The sequence below is a fragment of the Prionailurus viverrinus genome, chromosome D4, assembly GCF_022837055.1.
Source record: "Prionailurus viverrinus isolate Anna chromosome D4, UM_Priviv_1.0, whole genome shotgun sequence".
In the NCBI taxonomy this organism is placed as follows: domain Eukaryota; kingdom Metazoa; phylum Chordata; class Mammalia; order Carnivora; family Felidae; genus Prionailurus; species Prionailurus viverrinus.
In genome coordinates this window covers 17,021,209-17,044,248 of record NC_062573.1, presented here as the reverse complement: position 1 = coordinate 17,044,248, position 23,040 = coordinate 17,021,209, and the positions used below count along the sequence as shown (strand labels likewise).

Genomic DNA, 23,040 nt, shown 5'->3' with positions numbered 1-23,040 from the left:
AGCCATTTAGCTTTTAGGCTCAAAGCACCATCCCTAAGGGTGTACGAGCCCCCTTCCCCTGCCCTGCTCACTCTGTCTGTAAATCTATTTCGGGAAAGGACGGAGAACATCTCTAATCTGCAAATTTGAACACCACCAACTTCACCAGATTTCCAGTTTTTATCATGCTAATTGACAAGCCACTAATTTCACTGATGAAAACCCATTTCTCACCTTAATGATGCCAGTTGGCAATGCCTCAGGGGGCCATGGGAGTTAAAGAGAGCCAAACTACCCAGGAAGGAAGCCATCTGTGGAGCCTGGAATTTCTGATTAGATCCTGGTTGACCACTCCTAGAGTGTATATTCCCAGTTAGGTTGGCTATCTGCTTCTGAATGTAATTTAAACTAAGTTCAAACACACACATGCAGCTGTATTATATTGTCTCTGCCCACATCTTCTAAAGTAAATAGTAGACATCCTGACCAGCTATTAGCTATTTGGGGAAGCCAGTAGGCTGGCAGGTATTATGTGTCGCGCTCTACAAGGCCTCCACCTGGAGGGTTAGCAGGGGCAGTCCAAAGAGGGTGCCCCTTAGCACCCTTTGAAAATCCAGTTTGCTCGGTTTTGTTTTTGTTTTTGTTCTGTTTTGCACTGAGGCACAGTTGATTTCAGAAGGACTTCCCAGTCCCCTTGATGAATGTGTACTTTATCTGAATCCGGAATCAGGTTCACCTTATCTGAAGCATAGGGAAAAGTCTAGTCTTTTTAATCTTCGAAGGGCGCACTGAGCATTTGTTGGTTTGAGTAAGACATCATTTAATGACACCAAGCCCAGATTCCTGCCACTTCTGTTTACCTGGTGTAGTTTACAGGTGGCTTTGATTGTATCAGGCCATCTTGCGTGAAGGTAAATTCCTCCAGTTGAGAATAGAACTCAGGAATTTGCTCCTTTGTTATAACTGTTGCCTAACTTTCCAAAAACTCAGGATCTCTGAGGCATGGTTGTGAATCAGTAAGTCAGGGTTATCTCTTTAATTACTTCTACCTTGATTAGGGTGTAGAGCTGCTACTCTCTGAAGTACATGGGACAGAGTGTCAAGAAAAATGTTCTGAATTTATGGAAAGAAGCGGGAGGAGCCCCCTTGTAACGGGAAGGAGAGAGAACCGCTTTCCTGTTTACACCCTCCAGTGCCTAGATTTTTTACACAAGTGTATTGGAACGGAATCATGTCTCAGTACATTGGGACTCCAAACTCTGACTTTTAAGCAGTAATCAGCATTTGTAAAATCTTAGTTTGACCCATCATAGAAGATATTCAAGGAATGAGACTCATCATTTCTGACGAAAAGCTGATGGTAGTCTTTTTGACATTGTGAAAATGTATTGTCAGAAGCTGTTCTCAGACTTTTAAAGTTTTGAATTGGAACACTTGCTACTTCAGAAAGTATGCCTTGAAAAGGGTTGGTATACTTTTTAAGTTCTGAGACAGAAAAAAATGCTGGCAGAGCATCTCCTAGCTCATTGTCCGGCGCTTGAATGGACGTATCCAGGAGAAAGAGACAGCGTGCTCTTGGGCAATGCTGTGGAGGGGGTTCAGGACCTTCTATCCCTGTGATTAGCAACAGGAGAGAACTATAGGCGAGTTTTTCACTCCTCCTGACAAGATGAAATAAACTCCAAAAGAGACTTAGGGCTTCCTAGGAAGTCCAATTTTTGTTAAGAAAAAAGTGTCTCCTGGAGCTTATTGTTGCCGCTAATCTCATTATGACCCCACAAAATAAGCTTCCTGCATGTTTAATGAATGGATTAATGACCAAATGAGCTATAGAATGAATTATTTGCCTTTTAAATTCCTTTAATGCTATGCCACCCTCTTTCCTCTTATGCCAACTACTCTAAAATACTTTATGTTCAATAGGGCAGTGATTTTCAACCATTTTTCAGTTCCAGCAACTTCCTACCATTTTCCTATCTTCCCTCCTCCGCCCCCAGAAGCCAAATAGGATACAGGAAAAGCTCTCCTTATTCCCATAAAGACTGTTAGCAGTAAATCATTGACTAAATGAAGCTGGGGTGGGAGACTCACAGATAATCTGTCTCTCACTGTAGCAGTGCCTTGTGTCTCTTTTTGTTGGTCTCTTTATTCCAGTAATAGCTTTCCATGGAGTGGGCTAATTTTGACGTAGGTTTATTTGAAATTGAATGGCAGCCAGTAAGTGGCAGGCATTCAAATTTTCTGTAATTCTTAGGGTGCCTGGGTGGCTCAGTCGGTTAAGCATACCCCTCTTGATTTCAGCTCAGGTCATGATCTCCTGGTCATGAGATCAAGCCCCGAGTCAGGCTTGGTGCAGAGCACAGAGCCTGCTTGGGACTCTCTTTCCCTGCCCCTCCTCCACTCATTCTTTCTTTCTCTCTCACAATAAATAAATAAAACTTAATATTTTTTCTGTAATTCTTAATGACATAGATACTACTGGCGATTGCCTTGCCAAAAGAAAGTCTAGTTAATGTTTTTAAAAGGCAGTAAAAATGTCTTTGACATGACTCTTGATAAAGATAAAAGATAAAAGAACCATTAGCTAATGGTAAAAAAATAAAATAAAAGATAAAATAAAAGAAAAAAGAACCATTAGCTAATGGTAAAAAAATAAAATAAAATAAAGATATTAGCATTATAAATATTAATGGTATTAAAGGACCAGATTTGGACAAAGACCAGAACTAGACTGGAAGTTCATCCAAGACCAGAAGATATTGACAAAAGAATCATTGTTACCTATTCCTAAAGAAGGAACATATATTACTTGATTGATTTAAGTCTAAAGGAGAATGTAAAAAATGAAGAGTGAAAGAAACCACCTGTTCATGGGTGACCTTCCAGCTCATGGATGACCTTCTAGGTCATGGATGACCATGAGAGTTTTCACCATTCTGACAGAAGTGCAGAGCATGTAGGGTAAACTCCCATGCTGTTTAAGTCTCATGAACAAATCCATAATTATGAACCTTCCTTGGAAGTGTTTTGAAATGAATCTCCTGAGAATCATCCTGAGGTGGTGTTTTAATATTATGTTCTAAGAGTTTAAAATTGTTCACAACCGATGCAAATGAAAATGGTACCATCTTGCAGTTTTTGCATTGTACTATGTCAGTAATACGAGGCATACTCTAGACTCAAGAGAGGAAGACAAGCCTGACCAAGGTGTCAGTGAAATTCTTGAGGAACACTCAAATTAAGCTTACAATTTACCACTGAATTTTCTGAGATAAACCAGAATCCTTGGGTATGAAAAAAAAAATCCTCCTGGAATTTGAAAATTAATTTTACTAATGCCAAAAAAGAAATCACATGGGATTGGTGAAAATATAGGATTTATTTCAAAACATTAAAAAGATGTGGTTTTTCTTATTGAACAATAAGATTGGAGCTATCACATATAGTGCATTTTAGGAACTGGAGAATTGCTGCTGGCTACTAACTTTTCAAAGCAGCCCTCACTCCTTAACTAAGGAGTGTTGTTTTGATATAGTCCCAGAGAACAGAACTATACAGTCAGTGGCTTTGGTTACGGTGTTTATAATGTACATGATCGATTAAGAGCCATTGCACTGGGGCCCTGTAGCTGTTAAGGAGCCATTGAAGGAATCTACTGTTTTCCAGTATTTTCTCTTGGAAAAATTTTCCAGGAAGTTTCTTGTCTCCAGAAATATTGCATTACATATGGCAGAGGATTTCAATAAAAATCGCTGATGCCAAAGGACCTTCTTGCTCTACTTGGGGACACACAAATAATCCTATTACATTTCTGCAGTTGTTTGCTATTAAGATGTTTTATTAAATTCTGGTACAATTCCTGTATAATCTTTTCTACTTTAGAAGATATTTGAGCAATGCCTTCAAATGATCTGAATCTTAATTTACTTTTAAATTTAAGAGTGGGACTGGCATTTATTGAACGTTCTCTGGACCCCCAGTAAACAAAGCAGAATCTGTAACATCGAGAGGTTTATGAATGAATTACCACAGCAAAATGAATATGCGAAGAATTATTAGAAGCGAAATCTCTGTTCCAAAGAACTTGTCATTGCTTCAGTTTTTCTTCCAGTGAGTTACCAGTTAATTTCTCAGGGTTCGCCTCCATAAGAGATTTAATAGCTAACCCTGACCTTTGTTGTCTGTTTATTTCAGAAGCCTCCCCAGCTTTCTGAGGATGATGTCCGGCTAAAAAACGAGAGAGACAATTGCAGCGTCAGCCCCCTGGAGCCTCCAACCAGCTCCCTTCCCCCAGATCACAAAAACATGGAAATTGAAGTCTCTGTTGCAGAATGTAAAAGTGTTCCTGGAATCACCTCTACCCCGCCTTCCATGGACCACCCCTCCCCTTTCTACTCACCCCCCCACAATGGCCTCCTCGCTGATCACCATGAATCTCTGGATAATGATGTGGCCAGAGAGATCCGCTATCTAGACGAGGTGCTGGAGGCCAGCTGCTGCGATTCTGCTGTGGACGGAACTTACAACGGCACGTCGTCCCCAGAGCCTGGAGCAGTCGTCGTGGCGAGCAGTCGAAGCCCACCTGCCCACACAGCCATCCAGCCAGAACTCACGGAGAGGGCAGTGGGCAGACAGGCCCCTCCTCACATCGAGTTCAGCACAAGCAACTCTGACGCCATGGCAGACGGTGGAAAAGCCAACGGCCACTCGCCTGACCAGCCCCAAGATCTGCTGGGGGACGGCCTCCAGGCACCCGCGAGCCCCAGCTCCTCCACTAGCTCGCGGTGCTCGGGCCGTGACGGGGAGCTCACGCTCACCACACTGAAGAAGGAGGCCAAGTTTGAGCTGCGTGCCTTCCATGAGGACAAGAAGCCCTCCAAGCTCTTTGAGGACGACGAGAATGAGAAGGAGCAATTCTGTGTCAGAAAAGTGAGGCCTTCGGAAGAGATGCTGGAGCTGGAAAAGGAAAGGAGAGAACTCATCCGGAGCCAGGCCGTGAAAAAGAATCCTGGCATCGCGGCAAAATGGTGGAATCCTCCCCAGGAAAAAACCATCGAGGAGCAGCTGGACGAGGAACATCTGGAGTCGCACAAAAAGTACAAGGAGCGCAAGGAGAGGAGGGCGCAGCAGGAACAGCTGCTGATGCAACAGCAGCAGCCGCCCCCAGCCCAGCTCTGCGCGGTCCCTGTGGCCTCCCGTGACCAGGCCAGCGCGGCAGAAAACGTAAAGGAGGACATCGTCACGGAGCAGATAGACTTCTCTGCCGCTCGCAAACAGTTCCAGCTCATGGAGAGTTCCAGGCAAACAGTGGCCAAGGGCCAGAGTACACCTAGGCTCTTCTCTATCAAGCCCTTTTATAGGCCTCTGGGGTCAATCAACTCAGACAAGCCACTGACCATCTCGAGACCAGCTTCCGTCGGGGGCCTTCCAGAAGACAGTGGTGCATCAGCAGCCAAGGGGCAGCAGAAAGCCAGCTGTGCCCTGGAGAGTCAGCCTGCGGGGGGAAGCCAGGGCAGCACAGCTCCTCAGGGGAGGGAAGGGCCCTACAGTGAGCCTTCCAAACGTGGGCCCTTATCCAAACTGTGGGCAGAGGATGGGGAGTTTACCAGTGCCCGGGCCGTCCTCACTGTGGTCAAGGATGACGACCCTGGGATCTTAGATCAGTTTTCAAGGTCAGTCAATGTCTCTTTGACCCAAGAGGAGCTTGACTCTGGTTTGGATGAATTGTCAGTGAGGTCCCAGGATACCACTGTCTTGGAGACCCTGTCCAACGATTTTAGCATGGACAACATCAGTGACAGCGGGGCCTCCAATGAGACAACCAATGCCCTCCAGGAGAATTCACTGGCTGATTTTTCTCTGCCCCAGACTCCACAAACTGACAACCCTTCAGAGGGCCGAGGAGAAGGCGTCTCCAAGTCCTTTAGTGATCACGGTTTCTATTCCCCTTCATCCACACTGGGAGACTCTCCATCGGTTGATGATCCCTTGGAGTATCAGGCTGGTCTCCTGGTGCAGAATGCCATTCAACAAGCCATAGCCGAGCAAGTGGATAGAGCTGTGTCCGAAACCAGCAAGGGTGGGACAGAACAGCAGGGACCTGGAACAACTCTAGAGGAAGCTGGCACTGGGGCTCCCAGTTCAGAGAAGCCTCAGAGCATGTTTGAGCCGCCTCAGGTGTCTTCTCCTGTTCAAGAGAAGAGGGAGGTATTACCAAAGATTCTGCCTGCTGAAGACCGGGCACTCAGGGAAAGGGGGCCCTCCCAGCCACTGCCAGCCGTACAGCCCAGTGGCCCAATAAACATGGAGGAGACCAGACCGGAAGGGAGCTATTTCAGCAAGTACTCAGAGGCAGCTGAGCTGAGGAGCACAGCCTCGCTCCTGGCCACTCAAGAGTCCGATGTGATGGTTGGGCCCTTCAAGCTGAGGTCAAGGAAGCAGCGGACTTTGTCCATGATCGAAGAAGAGATCCGAGCAGCTCAAGAAAGGGAAGAGGAACTGAAGAGGCAGAGGCAAGTCTTGCAGAATACCCAGAGCCCCAGGGCAAAGAACGCCCAATCGCTGCCCTCCCGAACGTCATGCTACAAAACCGCTCCAGGTAAGTGAAGTGCGCACCAGAGACAGACGCCGTGGGAATCGGTTGATTCCAGCTTATGTGTTTCTTTGTGGAGCCTCCTCTGGGTGTGGCTAGAATTAGTGTCGGGGGCACTGACACAAGGGTTTTTGTATCCAGGGACATGCAAGTGGAGTCAGAAGAACCCTGGGCCTGGACGGTGTGCCATTTCCCAGAGGATGCAATGGCTCCTTTCCCATCATTCTGTTCCGGGTTTGGTTTAGTAGAGAATTGTTCTCTTTTGTTTGAAAGGGCTGCCTCTGGCTGAGGGAGGGGCAGTGTGTCAGAGTGAGCCCATGTGTGGACTGTGTTGGAGTCAGTAGCTTGACCCTTAGCATCTGTAGTTAAATCGAACCCATCTGATTTGGAGGACGTGCTCTACTAACGCCGTCTGAGTGCCAGGTTCTTTCCTAGCAATGGCAGTCATGACCCAGGGTTGCAGATCGACCATAGATGTTTTTGTCCCTCTTCTGTACGATTGGATTGGTCTTCCTTTTAGTCATCACGGTGCCATTTCTTTGGAATCAGGGGTGGTCTCATTTATTCTTATCCTATGACACATTTGGAGAAATTGACTCTTTGTAAAGGCAGGTCTTTAGTCCCCTCCCATTGCCTGGGCAGTCCCTTTGTATACTTTGTGTAAATGGCTGGTGTTAAGTATGGTGGTAATGTTGCTACCATTATGGACAACAGCGTGACCAGTTTTTGTTTCCCATTTGGATATGATGGCAATCAGAGATCTGCACGTCCTGCTGCAGAGAAGTGCTACTCAAAATGTGATCTGGGTTAGTCCACGGACTGTTCGTTACCGGTCCATGCCGAGAGTAAAGTACAGACATTGAGAGCAAGCATTTGAAAATTCTTGTCGCAATTTGGTATTGTCCTCAAATCCAAGTGTGGAGTTTTGTGCTTTTTTTAAAGTATTGGTTCATAGTGGACTGAGGGGTAACTTCTTTCACTGGAGACTATCTAAAAAGCATTACCCTAACATATAATTGTTGGCGTTTGACTTGGTTTATCCAGATCTTATTCCCATCTTGACACTTGGCTTCCGTCAAATCTACAGTGACTCAAGGTAACTCTTTTGATTATTAATTTTTAAATTTTGAAACAGTCTCAACCTTAAGTTCCCAAGTACAGTACAAATATCTCTTATTATGAACCATTTGAGAATAAATTGCCAACATGATCTCCGTCGTCCCCAATTTTATAGAATATGCCTCATTTTGGATTTGTCTATGCTTTCACATGAGTACATGTAGGTTATGCATCTTTGGTAGGACTACCACAAAAATGATGTTATTTCTTCTCACTGTGTCCAATCAGGGACAGATGTTGACTTTTTTTTCATATAATATTAACTTGGATCACTTGATTGAAGGAGTGTCTTATAAGGTTCTAGAGTAAAATTACTTTGTCCTTTGTAATTAATAAATATTCTGGGGCCTCTGGGTGACTCAGTCAGTTAAGTGTTCGACTTCAGCTCAGGTCATGATCTCATGGTTCATGAGTTCAAGCCCCGTGTCGGGCTCTGTGCTGACGGCCCGGAGCCTGGAGCCTGCTTCAGATTCTGTGTCTCCTTCTCTCTCTGCCCTTCCCCTGCTTGTCCTCTGTCTCTCTTTCAATAAACAAACAAACAAACAAACATGGGACGCCTGGGTGGCTCAGTCGGTTAAGTGTCCAACTTTGGCTCAGGTCGTGATGTCATGGTTTGTGGGTTCAAGCCCTGCATTGGGCTCTGTGCTGACAGCTCAGATCCCGGAGCCTGCTTTGGATTCTGTGTCTCCCTCTCTCTCTGCCCCTCCCTGCTTCGTGCTTTCTCTCTCTCTCTCTCTCTCTCTCTCTCTCTCTCTCTCAAGAATAAATAAACATTAAGATTTTTAAAAATAATAAATAAATATTAATAAATATTCTGTACAGTTAGTTTGGTACTATGTAATCTTTATCCTACTTCTCATCAAACTTTAAATCTATTCATGTATCTATTTATGTAAGTGTGGTCTTGTGGGTTCCTATTATATTCAGTGGGTTATAATCCATTTCTGTTAGGTTTATTCTTAATTTGTGTAGATATAGCTTATGGGAACCCTTTCAAGTTAACTTCATGTCCTTTTGACATGGTCTCATTATCCTATGGACATGTCCTCACTTTCTGACACCACAATATGTTCCAGTCTCATCTGATACTTTCCTAACCCTGAAATCAGCCATTTCTTCAAATAGCACTAATTCCTGTTAGTGGAGAATGGAATTTAGAAATCAAAATCTGGGTGATTGGTGTGCTCATTGTTATTAGATTGTTTGTCCCTGTTCCCAGGCACTCTCAAAGAACAGAATTAGAGAATATATACACATTCTGTCTGTCTGTCTGCCTGTCTGTCTATCCGTCTATCCACCTACCTACCTACCTATCTATCTTGAAAACCATGAGCTCACCCTGATACCTTTAACTCTAATCTAATACCACAGGGCTCATATTCTCCCCATATTTGTAACCTCCTTGTTGACAAGATACCTGGTTCAAATACCCTTGATGTATTTATTGTTTGAGCAATCCTCTCCTTGCCTTATGTAACCAGTCTCCTATTTTCCTTACCCAACTTGGGTTCCAATACCCTGTGCTAGGTCACCTCTGTCCCCCACCCACCTGCTGTGGCTCCAGCACAGCACTCTGGGCCACTGTGGTATCCTACCCTCAACTGCAGACACCATCTTGTAGAGCTCCTCCCCAGTGGCTTTTGGACTAAATTGTTCATGAAGGAAAGAAAGAGAGGAGAATGAGGAAAAGCCTGGCGACTTTCTTGATATGGTTTTTAATTCCTACAGGTCACAGGGCAGTGGCCAGCTAAGTGAGGCAAAGAAAACTTGCAAGGGAGGATTTTTTGTGTGTGTGCTTAATAGTGACCAGTTGGCTTTTCCCAAAGATCCTTAGTTGTCAAGTTCATTTCAAATTCTTGTGGGCTAGCTTGGCACAGAGATGCCAATGGGCATTCTGCATGGTATCCTAGAAAAAGGTTTTATACCACTTGAATTCAGCCCAATCTGAGGAGCCTACTTCATGTGTAAGTGACTGTAAAGGACCTGCACAAGAGCCCAAAGTCTGGCAGAGGAAGGTTCTTCAGGCATCTCATCAACTTCTGCTCACATAGGAGGTAAATACCATGGCTCTCCTGTCAGTTATAGCTGGCTCTACCTACCTAACCCTCCCTTTATGTTATTTATTATAGAACCTTCCTGCAAGTGCATGTGCTCAGTGGGTATTTTCATTTTTCTTCACTCCACTTTTTTTGTTTTGTTTTGTTTTTAAGTAGGCTCCACGCCAGTGTGGAGCCCAATGCAGGGCTTCAACTTATGACCCTGAGATCAAGACCTGAGCTGAGATCAAGAGTCAGATGCTTAACTGACTGAGGCACCCAGCTGCCCTTTACTCCTCTTCTTAATTGAGCCTCCCACCATATTGTTCCCTTCCTTTATTTCTTCCATGTGAACAAGATTAAAAACATTTCAACACTTTCCTCTGTTCCCTGACCTGCTGCAGTCTTTTGATCTTCCTGACCAGGCTTAAAATGTCAGGGTTCTAATGTTTTCCCTCAGCATCCCAGCAGCCCAGGACTACTTTTCCCAGCACTTCCCTCCAATGTCCTCCCCTACATCCCTTTCCATAGGATTGATTCTGCCACTTTGGTAAGATGGTAATCCATCCATGCAAGTCTGCATACTGCAGCTGTCTAATTATTGTACTGAACACAGTCGTGAAAATGATGCGTGTGCACCTCATTCCTTCATGTTTATCTCTAGAACATTTAAAGTAGGTGGCAGGGCTTCCCAGAATTATGACATGGATTGAAAGGAACCGAATGAAAAATGTGATTTTCTTTCTCTCCATGCCTGGTAATGTTTGGAGTGTTGCTTGGCTAGCCAGCCTCTAAGTTCGTAATCAAGGAGGAGGCTGACACATCGCTCTGAGCAGCCAAACTGGACGATTCATGGCCAGGGTTAGAACTGTTGGCTCCAACTTTGGTTTGGTGAATGGAGATGTTGCTAAGTTCCTATTGTGCTACTCCACATGTCCCACCAGTAGAGGTGACTCAGCTGGTCTGTTGCATGACCCAGCGTGATTGATATCAGGTGGTGAAAAATATAATTTTTAACTTCTCCTCCGGTGGAAATCATGTTGATGACATGCTGGATTCCTAAAACCTAAGGCAAGGAGAATCCACTGAGAGCGAAGATGCAATAGGGAAAGAGAAATCTACTAATTCTCTCCAACCATTCCCCAGGTGTTGAAAAGATAAACTTGTTTTTGCTTTTAGTTTCCCTGCCTTTCAAAGATGGAGAAAGATATTTTTTAAATGATGCTGTCATTTTCAAAAAACAGTTGTTAGGAAAATTATTTTGGAAATTGTATCTTGTTGGCTCTTAGGAGGTTTTAAAGGAAGAAGTTCCACTTAAATAGGATCTGTGTGACTTTTGCTCATACAGAGGTGAGCAAGGCAGATGCAGTTCCTGCCCTTAGGGAACTTACAGCTCAGTAAGAGAAACTTACTTCAGACGAACATGGCGATTTCATGGCAGAGAAGCATGAAAATCTGTAAGAGCACAGATCAAGGAAGATCACCTCACTGGGGGTATAAGGGAAGTCTTCCTTTCTTAGGAAACTACTATCCAAGCTTTGAACTGAAGGAGTAAAGTTGGGTTCAGGGGGTAGGGGCAATTGTTCCAGTGAGAAGGAAGGGCACCAAGGAAGGCCCAAAAGGAAAAGAAACTTGGTATGTTTGAGGTACTTAAATAAGATTAGGGTGGATTAAAGGAAGAGATTTAAAACAAAATGAAAGAGTTGGTTTGAAGCCAGACAACAAAGAGCTGCCTTCATCCATGAATTGATGGAAGAAAAGTCTTCCCACTTTAATGAGTCCATTCCACCAGCTTCTGTTGAGCTCTTCCTCAGCATAAGAACTTCTGAAGGCATGTTGCCATGCATGTTGACAAAGGCTGTGTGTCGTGTGGGAGGCCATATTCCCAAGAGTGAACACACGTGTGCCCTCTGTTGATGGAGTAGAGAAGAAAGGAAGCATTCCAGCAGGTGCACTAGCCTAACACACCCCTGAGGATCTAGTTTGGGAGGAAAACCCAAACATTTTATTGACGTTAAAATCTGGATCTTTCCAAATGTCTTTTCATATTAAGGCTGTCAACAGTTCTCACTTTAGTGCCTGGTGTCTATTATTGGATATCCTGGTTTCACTTCCAAATTCTAGGCATGACAGAGAAACCCAGTTAGTTAGGTGATGATTACTTTGGTTTTTCAAAATAGTATCCATTTTCATGCCAGATGTTGAACTGATCTACCCAGTCAGATCAGTTGCCCCGTGGGACATTACGGGGAGTGGTAAAGGAGAAGGTGTGGATATTGAGTTCCATAACTTGGAGCGTCTGCTCATGTTTTTAATATGTGGAAAGATGTGATAGTTACATATCTTATAAAGATAAAATTTCCAACGAGTTTCAGCTTCAATTGTCAGTTTGAAATTAAGGTTGCACAGGAGGTGATCGTTACATTATTATAAAGATTATTGGCTGGGTCTTTTTTTCTCTCTCCTCTATTATCTTCAAATATCATGAAAAAAAGTCCTAGACAGAAAAAAAAAAAAATGATGTCAGCATAATATTCATGAAAGAGAGCTTGGTGGCTTATTCCATGCTAAATTAGTCTTCACTGGGGATGCCCTCTTTGCTCCATAGTAGAAGACCATGTGTTGGCAACTGGTAGAAAAATTCTGTCACAGGCACAGGTGACAGAGGGCTCTCCTTCAGGAATATACAGTGTTTCCCTTTCGCGCAGGGAGGCACGGGTTATATAACCTGTAGGGATCCAGCTGGCTGTGTGACAGTACTAAAGCTTAACGTGGAGCACCTTGCAGAGCATTATCTCTACTACCATATTTCCTGTACATTCTCTGGTGACAGAAGCCTAATCGTGGTAGCTACAAGTTACCTTAAAGCTGTGTACCATACTAGTGACTTCACACACATTTTCTCATTTTTCCTTTTCTCATTTATTCCTCCCAACAGTCTTCTGAGATGTAACACAAATTATCCAAACCCTTGAGGCCAGATCTATTCAGAATTTTTCTGATTTAAGAAAAGCCATAATGTGTATATACTATTATTTATAAAAGCATTGCAATGCATATGCTATTACGTAACCACCACACCCCGCCCCGCCCCAGACAGGGTCCCGAGCTACCCCCTATCACCGCATTAGATTTCTGCTATAAACCTGAAGAGGAGTTAGTTTCATCAAGTGGGATCGTTACATCAAGAAGGACTTCATGCCTGGTCTCGTGAGGTTTGCTGCCAAGTAAGTTATGACAAAGCTGGTTTTTTAGAGCTTGTTTGGATTTTCAAATGGGACATAAGAGGTCATGGGCCTATGCTATTATTCCCCTTTCAAAGAATTAATACCAGAGTCCAGAGAGATTAAGTAACCTGCTGAGGTCACTCAGCCAGGTAGTGGCAGAACCAGGTTCAAACCCTGGCTCATCTGATTCCGAAGTCCGTATTCTTTCTATACCCTTTCTTAGCCACCCCTGAACCTGCCCCTCTGCCCTGGAGGTCTACAAGGTATGTAGTAACAGCTCCCCTCTCCAGCCTACAGTGATTGAGCTCGGTCTCCCCCCGACCCTCTCCCAGTCTCTGGTCTGACCCCTGCATTATCTTGGGTCCTTCCTACCCCCTGCTCTTTGGACCCACTCTAGCTCTGAAATCCCCTGCTCATCACGGTCTGGGCAAATGAGTTTGCTCCCAGAGGCCACGAGACAGTGCTACCCTAGTGACCCAGAATGGATCCTTTGTGCTTTCAGAACTTAACCCCAGTGCTCCAAATTACAATAGGCAAAACTGCTGGTGCTGTCCAAAAGAGCTGAGCAGATGGCGGAGGGGACCAGCATGGTCCGGGTGAGCTGTCTAGCCTGACGGCTCCTGTGAGTTCTTTCTGAAAGTTGGTTTACCAGAAAGAAGCTCATTCATTCCAGACACAGGTCTATTCCCTGAAAGCTTTGGAAGAATTGGGTACTTAAATGAAGACTCAATCTCTTGGTTTGAGAACATGCAGGAATAAGTGTTCACTCCATTAGCTGAACATGTTTGGTGGGTTGGGGCCAAAGCCAAATACATTAGTTTACTGGTGGTCATTGAACACCGCGACTGCTTTCTGCTGTTCTCTTTGCTCATGATTGATCCTTCTACCTGGGACCAGAAATTCCTTGTGTTTTATTTGTCTTCAAATTGATTTATTTATTTACCCAGCAGATATGCTCATTTTTAAAAAACACATGCCATTTGGGAAGGAATTGTCAAGAAAAGTTTAGACCGAAGAAGTGTTTGGCAAAGGGTGAATGTATGTGGTGAAATCAGGACTTCTCAAATCCCAGAATTCAAACTTCTCTTTGGGCATTGCCCCCCAAGGTTTGGAAGGGGCAACTGCTGAGGCTAAGCCTATCAGCCCCGCTCCCAAGAAGGTAGGGACTCCAGTCTTTCTCCCATGAAGAACCCGCGGCTCTGGCTTCTGGGAAGTAGAACTTGAGAAAAGGCACTACATCTCTACCGGTTTAATTCCCCGCTCTAAGCAAGTTCTGCCACCACTGCTCATTGTGCTGGGTCTTCTGATGAATGCACAGTGTCACGGCTGGCCCCCAGTGGTGCTCATGCCTTGTTGGGGACACCACATGGCATCCGTGTCGCCTACCCTTTACCCCTGTGTGTGGCTACTCCGTGCTCCAAGTTAGGAGAGCGGCTTCCAAAAAAAATCAGACTCCACCACGTGCTAAAAAAGATGTAATCTTGAGCTAAGAAAGAAAAGATGAATCAAAGGACCTAATTCTTGTAAAAATCCCTGCTCTACCCCTCGTAAGAAATGTGAGCTAATCAAAGCCAGGCGTGGGAGCAGGATGTCCCCTGTGACTGCAGGAGTCCAGTCAGGATATGACTGTGTCTCTTAACCAGCCATGCTGCTATTCCCTCAGGAGTCTGGCATCTCACATCCATCTGATCTTTGTGAATAAGCTACTACTTACGGGGTGGAGAGCTAGGGGCGGTGGGTGGGGAGTGTACCAAAGAGTGCATATTAGATTTCATGTAATGGTATTTTATTTCTCATGACGTTCAATGTAACCGTCAAAGGTTTCCCAAAACCTGTGTGCATCCAACCTCACAGGTCTTCCCAGTCTGTCTGTATTTCTCAAATAGAAATTCATACCTTATGTAAAAAAAACTGGTCAAGGAAACTTAGGTGCCTAAATGTCACAGTCACTTCTCTGGATTTATATTTGAAGTTCAGATCCCGACTCCCCTGCTTGCTAACTGTGTGACTGGCTTACTTCACCTGTGTAAGCCTCAGTCTCCTCACCGGTAAGACGGGAATAAGATCATACCGACCTCAGTGCCCAGTACCCAAGAAGAGTTACTCTTTTGTTGTTACTACAGCTACTGTTATGTCTTAAGACAAGAGCTAGAAAACCTTACAGAATTATGTAGGAGTTGTTCTTCTACAGCTGCTGAAATAAATGTCAAAACCTGCATTATAAAATCGCTTTCTGGGGGCGCCTGGGTGGCGCAGTCGGTTAAGCGTCCGACTTCAGCCAGGTCACGATCTTGCGGTCCGTGAGTTCGAGCCCCGCGTCGGGCTCTGGTCTGATGGCTCAGAGCCTGGAGCCTGTTTCCGATTCTGTGTCTCCCTCTCTCTCTGCCCCTCCCCCGTTCATGCTCTGTCTCTCTCTGTCCCAAAAATAAATAAACGTTAAAAAAATCGCTTTCTGTTCCTAGTTGGTGTATTTTCGTATTTACTTCATTAAAACTTAAAATCTCACTTACAAAACCTGAGTTCAGGAATTCGTTTTCAATAGTCAGCTGTGATTTCAAAAAACAAAGCGTACTGGGGCACAGTGAAATTGCGAGTCCATAAACATGTTTCCTTTCTCTTTCCCTTTGGGGGGTGGGTAGAAATCATCATACAGTCAGACCCACCATGTTGGTAGAAATGGCGTTTAACAAAAAGAGCTTGGTGGGGGAACTGCTATTTGCCGTGATTTTCATTCTTTCTGTTTTAATTTTCTTTTTCTTTTTCGGTCTTGAAACTGTGCTTCACCTAGAGAAGCAGAGCTCTTTCCTTCTAGAGGTTTCACCTTCCAGTCCTGTTCATTGAGGATGACCCAATATCAGCAGCTCATCCAACACCCCAATCTTTAAGGAATAATATTTGGAAATTTCTCAGACTTGTTTCACCGGGCCAGGGGTATTTCTCATGTCCAAGCTAGGCTTACGATCTGAAGATTCATGTCATTGCATTTTCAAAACCCTGCAACCTTCAGGAAAAGAGATAAAAGGACCAGGGACCAGCTTTTGGTGTGTGGGTCACAGCTGGAACCCCACAATCACCTGCTCCCCGGATCTGACAGGAAGGATATTCCCTTTTACTGGGAGGAAATGAAGTTGAAAATACAAGTCTGAGCTCATTTCTTTCTGGCGACTTGTGAGTCGTCTTAGATGTTTGCAATCTTATCGCCATGCTGTGTGAAGAAAGGAGGTCATTGAAGGAGGCCTGGCCAAGGCATGGCATCTGGTGGGCGTCTTTGTTCGGTTCAGTTTGGTTTTTAAGTAAGAGTGGGTGATGGCTTTTTCTTTTCTTTTGAGAAATGTAGAAACAAAGGATCTTTGATTTAAGAACTCAGACACCATATATGTGGAGTGTAATGGTCACCAAAATCACAGTGTTTGGCCAAAATAATTTTCTAAACTTTTGGAAGCCACATCCTTGGCTTGCTAGAAGTTAGCCTTGTTCCTACGGAAGAAGGGTCCGGCTGTCTGGGATGGTAACGGCTGTGCTTCCAGCCTGTGCCACCTTCGCTCAGGTTCCTTGTCAGGGAGCAACCGTGGTTCTTCTCTCTGCCGCCCCCTCCCCTGGGTAGCACAGCCTGTCACAGATGCCCAGGGGAAATCCTTCTTGCCTGGAAAATTCAGAAGTGTAGCCAAGGCCTGGCTTTCTCTCTGTGGACCAGAACGGGGTTTAATTATTTATGATTAAATAAGCAGGAAACACAAATTTGTGTTTTCTAGTTTTCCATTCATGATGGGTGGGGGGGGGGGCACTGACAGCATTTACTAATTTGGAGTGAAATTTAGCTTCCCCCCTCTGCTCCTTAGTCCACCTTGCAGACCCACGGCCTGGAATGCTGCTGTCACAGACGTGAGCAGGGCTCACCAGAGGCCCTGGTTGGGGGCGGGTGTCAGCTCCTCTGGGCGTGTGCTGTCTGGCGAGATACAAAGGCTTGCGGATTGCCTAGCGCATGAAGCAGCTTTATCTACTTTTCTCGGCATGGCTAATAACGTTTAAAAGATTTTTTTTCTGGTTTGTTTTATATTTTTTAATTAATTCATGCTTATTTTAGAAAAAAATTGGAAAACAAGGAATAAAGATAAAAATAAAAGTAGTTCCTAATCCTAACTGCTACCTGCCTAGGTTTCTCCATGCACATACGTGCATAGAAGGTAATATTGGGCTTATATTTGTATTCGTTTCCTATCACTGCTGTAACAAATCGCCACAAATAAAGGGGCTTAAAACAACACAAATTTATTATCTTACAGCTCTAGAGGTCAGAAGTTTGCAGTGTGTCAGCTATGGATTGAATTGTGTCCCCTCTAAATTCATATGCTGGCAACGTGGATGGAATTAGAATGTATTATGCTAAGTGAAATACAGTCAGAGAAAGACAGATATCATATGATTTCGCTCATATATGGAATAGAAACAAAACACATGAACATGGGGAACGGAAGGAAAAAATAAGACAAATACGGAGGCAAACTGTAAGAGACTCTTAAATACAGAGAGCAAACTGAGGGTTGCTGGAAGGGAGGTAGGCAGGGGATGGGCTAACTAGGTGATAGTACTAAGCAGGGCACTTGTTGGGATGAGCACTGGGTGTCATATGTAAGTGATGAATCGCTAGATTCTGCTCCTGAGACTATTATCACACTATATGTTAACTAACTTGGATTTAAATAAAATTTAAAATAGAAATAGAAAAAAATAAATCTAAGTTAAAAGAAATTCATATGTTGAGCCCTAACCCCCAATGGAGATGGGCACTTTGTGAGAGGTAATTAGGGTTAGGTGAGCTCATAAGGGTGGGGCCCTTGTGATAGAATTAGTGCCCTTCTAAGAAAAGACACCAGAGATCTAGATCTCTCCCTGTCTCTGCCATGTGAGGACCCAGTGAGAGGTGGCCATCTGCAAAATAGGGAGACAGTTCTCACCACACCCAACCATGCTGGCACCCAGAGCACAGGCTTCCAGCCTCCAGAACTGTGAGAAAATACATTTCTGTTGGGTAAGCCACCCAATCCATGGCATTTTGTTATGGCTGCTCAAGCAGACTAAGATAGTGTCTGCCTGGGCCAAAATCAAGGTGTCAGTAGGGCTGTGTTCTTTCCGGAGACTCTAGGGCTCCGTCCCTTTCCCTAGAGGCTGCCTGCGTTTCTTGGCTCACAGCCCCTTCCACCCTCTTCACTGCTGGCAGTGTGGCACCTTCAAGTCTCCGTTTCTCTGACCCACCTGGACCTACATGGTTACACCAAGCCCAACTGGAAAATTCACGATAGTCTTCCCCACTCAAAGCTTTTAACTGCATCATGTCTGCAATGTCCTTTTGCCATGAAAGCAGTGTCTTTGCAGGTTTTAGGGATTAGGATGTTAAGCATCCTAGCGGAGGCTATTCTTCTTCCTGCCACAGGACTGTTCATCTTATATGGACTGAGGTTTTACCAGATGTTGTGCATGCACTTGTGTTTTCTTTCACACAGCTAATAACTGGTGAACCAGGATTTGAACCCCAGCAGTCTGGCTGCAGAATCTGTATTCTTAAACCCCTGTAATCTCTCTCTTTTTTTTTTTTCTTAAAACATTTTGAGTATTTTCCCATGACCTTAATTATTCCTTTAAGTTGGAGAGACTAAAACATGATTTGTCATAACTAAATAATACTCCATTATCTGAATGAGCCAAAACTAATTTAACCATTTTCCTATAGTCAGATATCTTGGTTTTTCCCACATGTATAGTTCTCAAAAAAAGAATACAACGGTAGAAATTCTTATATGTAAGCTTTGTGCCTATACTTAATTATTAACTGAACTTGTGGGAGCTGCTTCAGTTAACTAATATACGCTAGAGAACAGAATTTCACCAATTGTTTTCCTTGAGACATCAATAGGGATTCTATGAAATGAGGTTCTCTGGTTAAATAAATTTGAGAAATGTTTCATACCTACCCTTGAATAAGTGATTCACAATCACAATAGCACTAAAACCTTAGAGAAGTCCCCTGGTAAAGAAATCCATCTCATTTTATTTTTAAAGCTTTCTTTAACCTAGTGTTTATCAATGACTTTGTTAGCAGCAAATACTGTCTCACAAAGCAAAGCCAATAAGGCACACTTTTAGAAACAGCTTTGGAATCATTCCCCCCCCCCACCCGCCAAGTGAAGTTGCTTGCCTTCAAGCACCTTTAAGAGCTTGTCAAGTCTAAAATTACTCTAGATGAGTATTTACCCAATGAATGTGAAAACCTAGTTCAAAAAGATATATGCACCCCTATGTTTATTGCACCGTTATTTACAATAGCCAAATTATGGAAGCAATCCAAGTGTCCATCGACAGATGAATGGATACAGAAGATGTGGCATGCATATATGGATATATGTATTGTATATAAAATATATATTATATATATACACAATGGAATATTACTCAGCCACAAAAAAGAATGAAATCTTGCCATTTGCACCAACATGGATGGATCTAGATGGTATAATGCTAAGTGAAATAAGTCCGAGAAAGACAAATACCATATGATCTCATTCATATGTGGAATTTAACAAAAAAATACAAATTAAAAAAAAGAACTTTTAAATATAGAGAAAAACTTGGGGCGCCTGGGTGGCTCAGTCGGTTAAGCGTCCAACTTCAGCTCAGGTTGCGATTTCACGGTTCGTGGGTTTGAGCCCCACATTGGGCTCTGTGCTGACAGCTCAGAGCCTGTAGCCTGCTTTGGATTCTGTGTCTCCCTCTCTCTCCACCCCTTACCCACTCATACTCTCTGTCTCTGTCTCTCTCAAAAATGAATAAACATTTTTTAAAAATTTAAGTATAGGGACCAAACTAATAGTTACCAAAAGGGAAGTGGGTGAGGGATGAGTGAAACAGGTGAAGGGGATTAAGAGCACACTTCTCATGATGAGCACTGAGTAGTATATGGAATTATTGAATCACTGTATTGTATGCCTGGAACTAATATAACACTGTATGCTAACTACACTGGAATTTTTAAAAATAAATTTAAAAAATAGTAACTAAAGATAAATAAAGTTACTCTAGATGAGATAATTTGAACAAAATCCTGTTTACGAAGGAAACCTCCACTGAGAATCCCTGCCTAGTTTTACATCAAATGTCATAGAACTTGTATGCTCGCTGCTCTGTAAATATCAGGTACCAGCCTTTGGCCAAGACGGACACAGATGTGCCCTGAGGTCTGCATGACACTTTCTGTTAATGTTGTTTCACAGGGACAGTGACTGGTATCCTTCAAGAGAGCTATTTTGTAGAGTATGCAGTCCAGATGAGGAGCTAGACAGCAGGATATTTGTCATTGAAAACGGAGGCCCCTTTTAGCTGTCATTAGCTCTATTCAGTCATTCACTGAATGGACAGACATACGAGAGCAAGCTTTGGCGGAGTAAGCCGGGATGGAACCCGGAGGTGCTGGGAAGTGCTGTGCGAGATGCGCACCAGTGAGCACCAAAGATAACCATCACTGTTCTGTAATTGTAATGGGGTACGTCCTCTGGGCCAAAGAATTTCAAGGGGCCTTACAGGGCCATGGGCAAGGGTGACATAGACTTCCCAGGCCTGTGGCAGAGACCATTTTGTATCACGTTCATGTAATGATCCCAAGACCCAAACGATGGTATTGTCTGCAATGTCCACTACTGGGGGAAGAGTATTAGAAGTCTCTTCACCATCCTCATTGAGAAGACTTGGCTGCAAACTTGGGCCTTCTGAAGAAGATGTTGAGTATGGAGCAGATCCATTTCCTCCTATTTGGCAATTGTGTGATTCCAGTTCTGTGCATGGTTTGAACCATAGTGGGGTGGGAGGGTTGGAAATCACAGTGCCCAGCAGAGAAGCCCAGCAAAGCCGATTTCCCCTAAGATCAACTAAACTGATTCCAGAAGTCCAGAGGTTCCTACCTGTTACACATGTGACCTCTAGTGGCCATAACCGGTAAAACTTGCTCCAAAGATAGGTGGTTTTGTGGGAATACTCACAGGAAAGTATCCTTTAATGTGCAATACTTGATTACTTTCTATATTAACCCTTCGCCCTCTTCACGATTCTCTTTCAGCGTACATACCACCATATAAGTTAGCCATAATCAACACGATTTGGTTTCCAGACAAGACCCAATTCTGATTGTTACTTTAGCTAACGTAACTTGGGCTGGCATTAACATCTGAGTCTTTGTGGTCTAAACCACTCACAGCTGTCATGGCATCGACCCTGACTACATCTCAGGGTTCTGTAAGGATCAAACGACATGAAGCCTATCTAAATAAATAAAATTCCATATAAATGTGCTTGCTATTACTGCAAAGCCATTGAGTCTGTGATTCTGTAGACCACAGTTGTTTTCTTTCATGGAATTGGTGAAGACATTTAAACTCTTCCGTCAAATCCTTTGTTGGGAATTTTGTCCCAATCCACAATCATGTAACAAGTGGCTGCTATGTAGATGTCATAATGTACTTACTGGCTCATTCAACAAACATGAGCTCCTACCTTATGCCAAATACCCCAGTGGGTACTGGGGTCCAGCAATGACCAGGAAAGACAAAGTCCTGTTCTAACAGAGTTTACACTGAGCTGAGTTAAAGGATTCATAATGCCTGAAATTGCCCCTATCCTTGGTTGAAATGTAGTTTAACTGAGAAGAGAAGCTGAAAGACCCAGGTATGATACAAGCCGGTATGTGAAAAGGCTTTCATAGAAGCATAAACAAAGTGCCTTGAGGCAGGAATCCCACTGTGGCCCTGTGAAAGAGTGAAGTTAGAGCAGTGAATATGGACTCTGCCTTCTGGAAGATTAATGCTGGAGGGGTGACTTCTGGGAAATTATTTGGAGACCCATGAGGTCACTTGGAAAATGATCAACCTGGCAATTTGGTGTCTGTTTCTGGTTCTGGAAGAGTTGCCAAAAGTGTATGCAGAACATGCCCTTGAAATTGCTCGTTCTTACTTGGTAGACATATTGTTCTTTGAGATTCCAAATAAGAAGTAACCAGATTCACTGGATGCTCCCTGTTTTAAATATTAACTTTATACACTATAAATATTAACTTAGTCCTTATACCAACTGCATGAGGTGGGTACCTCTAGCATCATACCCATATGCTGGTAGAGACCCTGAGGTAGAGAAACAGTAAGTAACCTGCCCAAGGTTATTTGGCTGCAAACAGTGGTGGATTCACCCCCAAGCAGCTGGTTCCAGAGCTGCATGCTCACCACTGTGCTGTATCATTTCTCAAGACTTCATCTCAAAGTCCATGGGAACTTTGAGAGACACACACAAAACATTCAGGGTAATAACTGCCTGAGGTCTAGGATTGTTTCAAAATATTTCAGTATGAAAGAAAGGAAGGAGGGATGGGTGGAGAAGTCATGGGGCTAATTATTTGGAGTGCCTGGGTGGCTTGGTCCGTTAAGTATCCAACTCTTGATTTCAGCTCAGGCATGATCTCACAGTTCATGAGTTCAAGCTCCATGCTATCAGCACAGAGCCTGCTTGGGATTCCCTCTCTCCCTCTCTCTCACCCCCTCTCCCATTAAAAAAAAAAAAATCTTGCTATGATTTAATATAGTTGATAGATCTCTGGGCGTCATTATAGCATTGCCTGTTTCCATAATAACAAATATAATCCATTGCTAGTGAATTTGAGGATTTTGAAATATTTATTGTCTTACTGTCAATATCAAAAGACTTTTTATTAATGATCTGGGTAATTTAGGTCAAGGTAATGAGTTTCACTAAGTTATTGATGCCGATGGAGTGCCCTGTGTATTGAAAACTACTTGGCACCTAATTTGCCAAACATCATGGCCATATGCCTTCTGTTTTAACCAATAAGGATCAATTTTCCTGCCAAAAGTATTTGATAGAATAGCAAAATGTCTGAGAGAGAAGCAACCTCAAAGACATCTTCTTCCAAAGTTCTCATTTTATAGCTGGGAAAGTTGAAGCTTGGAGAACTTACATGATCAGCCCAAGAGTGGGAACATTAAATGTCTGCGTACAGTGAACACATAGCTAGTTAATGGCAGTGCAAGAATTA

At 43.6% G+C, this 23,040-nt stretch overlaps 1 protein-coding gene across 10 annotated transcripts in view; it reads left to right on the top strand.

Moving 5' to 3' along the window:
• PALM2AKAP2 (PALM2 and AKAP2 fusion) overlaps window positions 1-23,040 on the top strand; it is a 567,675-nt gene that overhangs the window by 528,085 nt on the left and 16,550 nt on the right. For 9 of the 10 annotated variants that reach the window (XM_047831459.1, XM_047831462.1, XM_047831465.1 and 6 more), the window contains one exon: window positions 4,174-6,577. In XM_047831459.1, the coding sequence (XP_047687415.1) occupies window positions 4,174-6,577 (2,404 nt within the window). Of the gene's footprint in view, window positions 1-4,173; window positions 6,578-7,615; window positions 7,668-23,040 lie in introns of all 10 variants that reach the window. The other variant, XM_047831463.1, reaches the window with a different exon arrangement.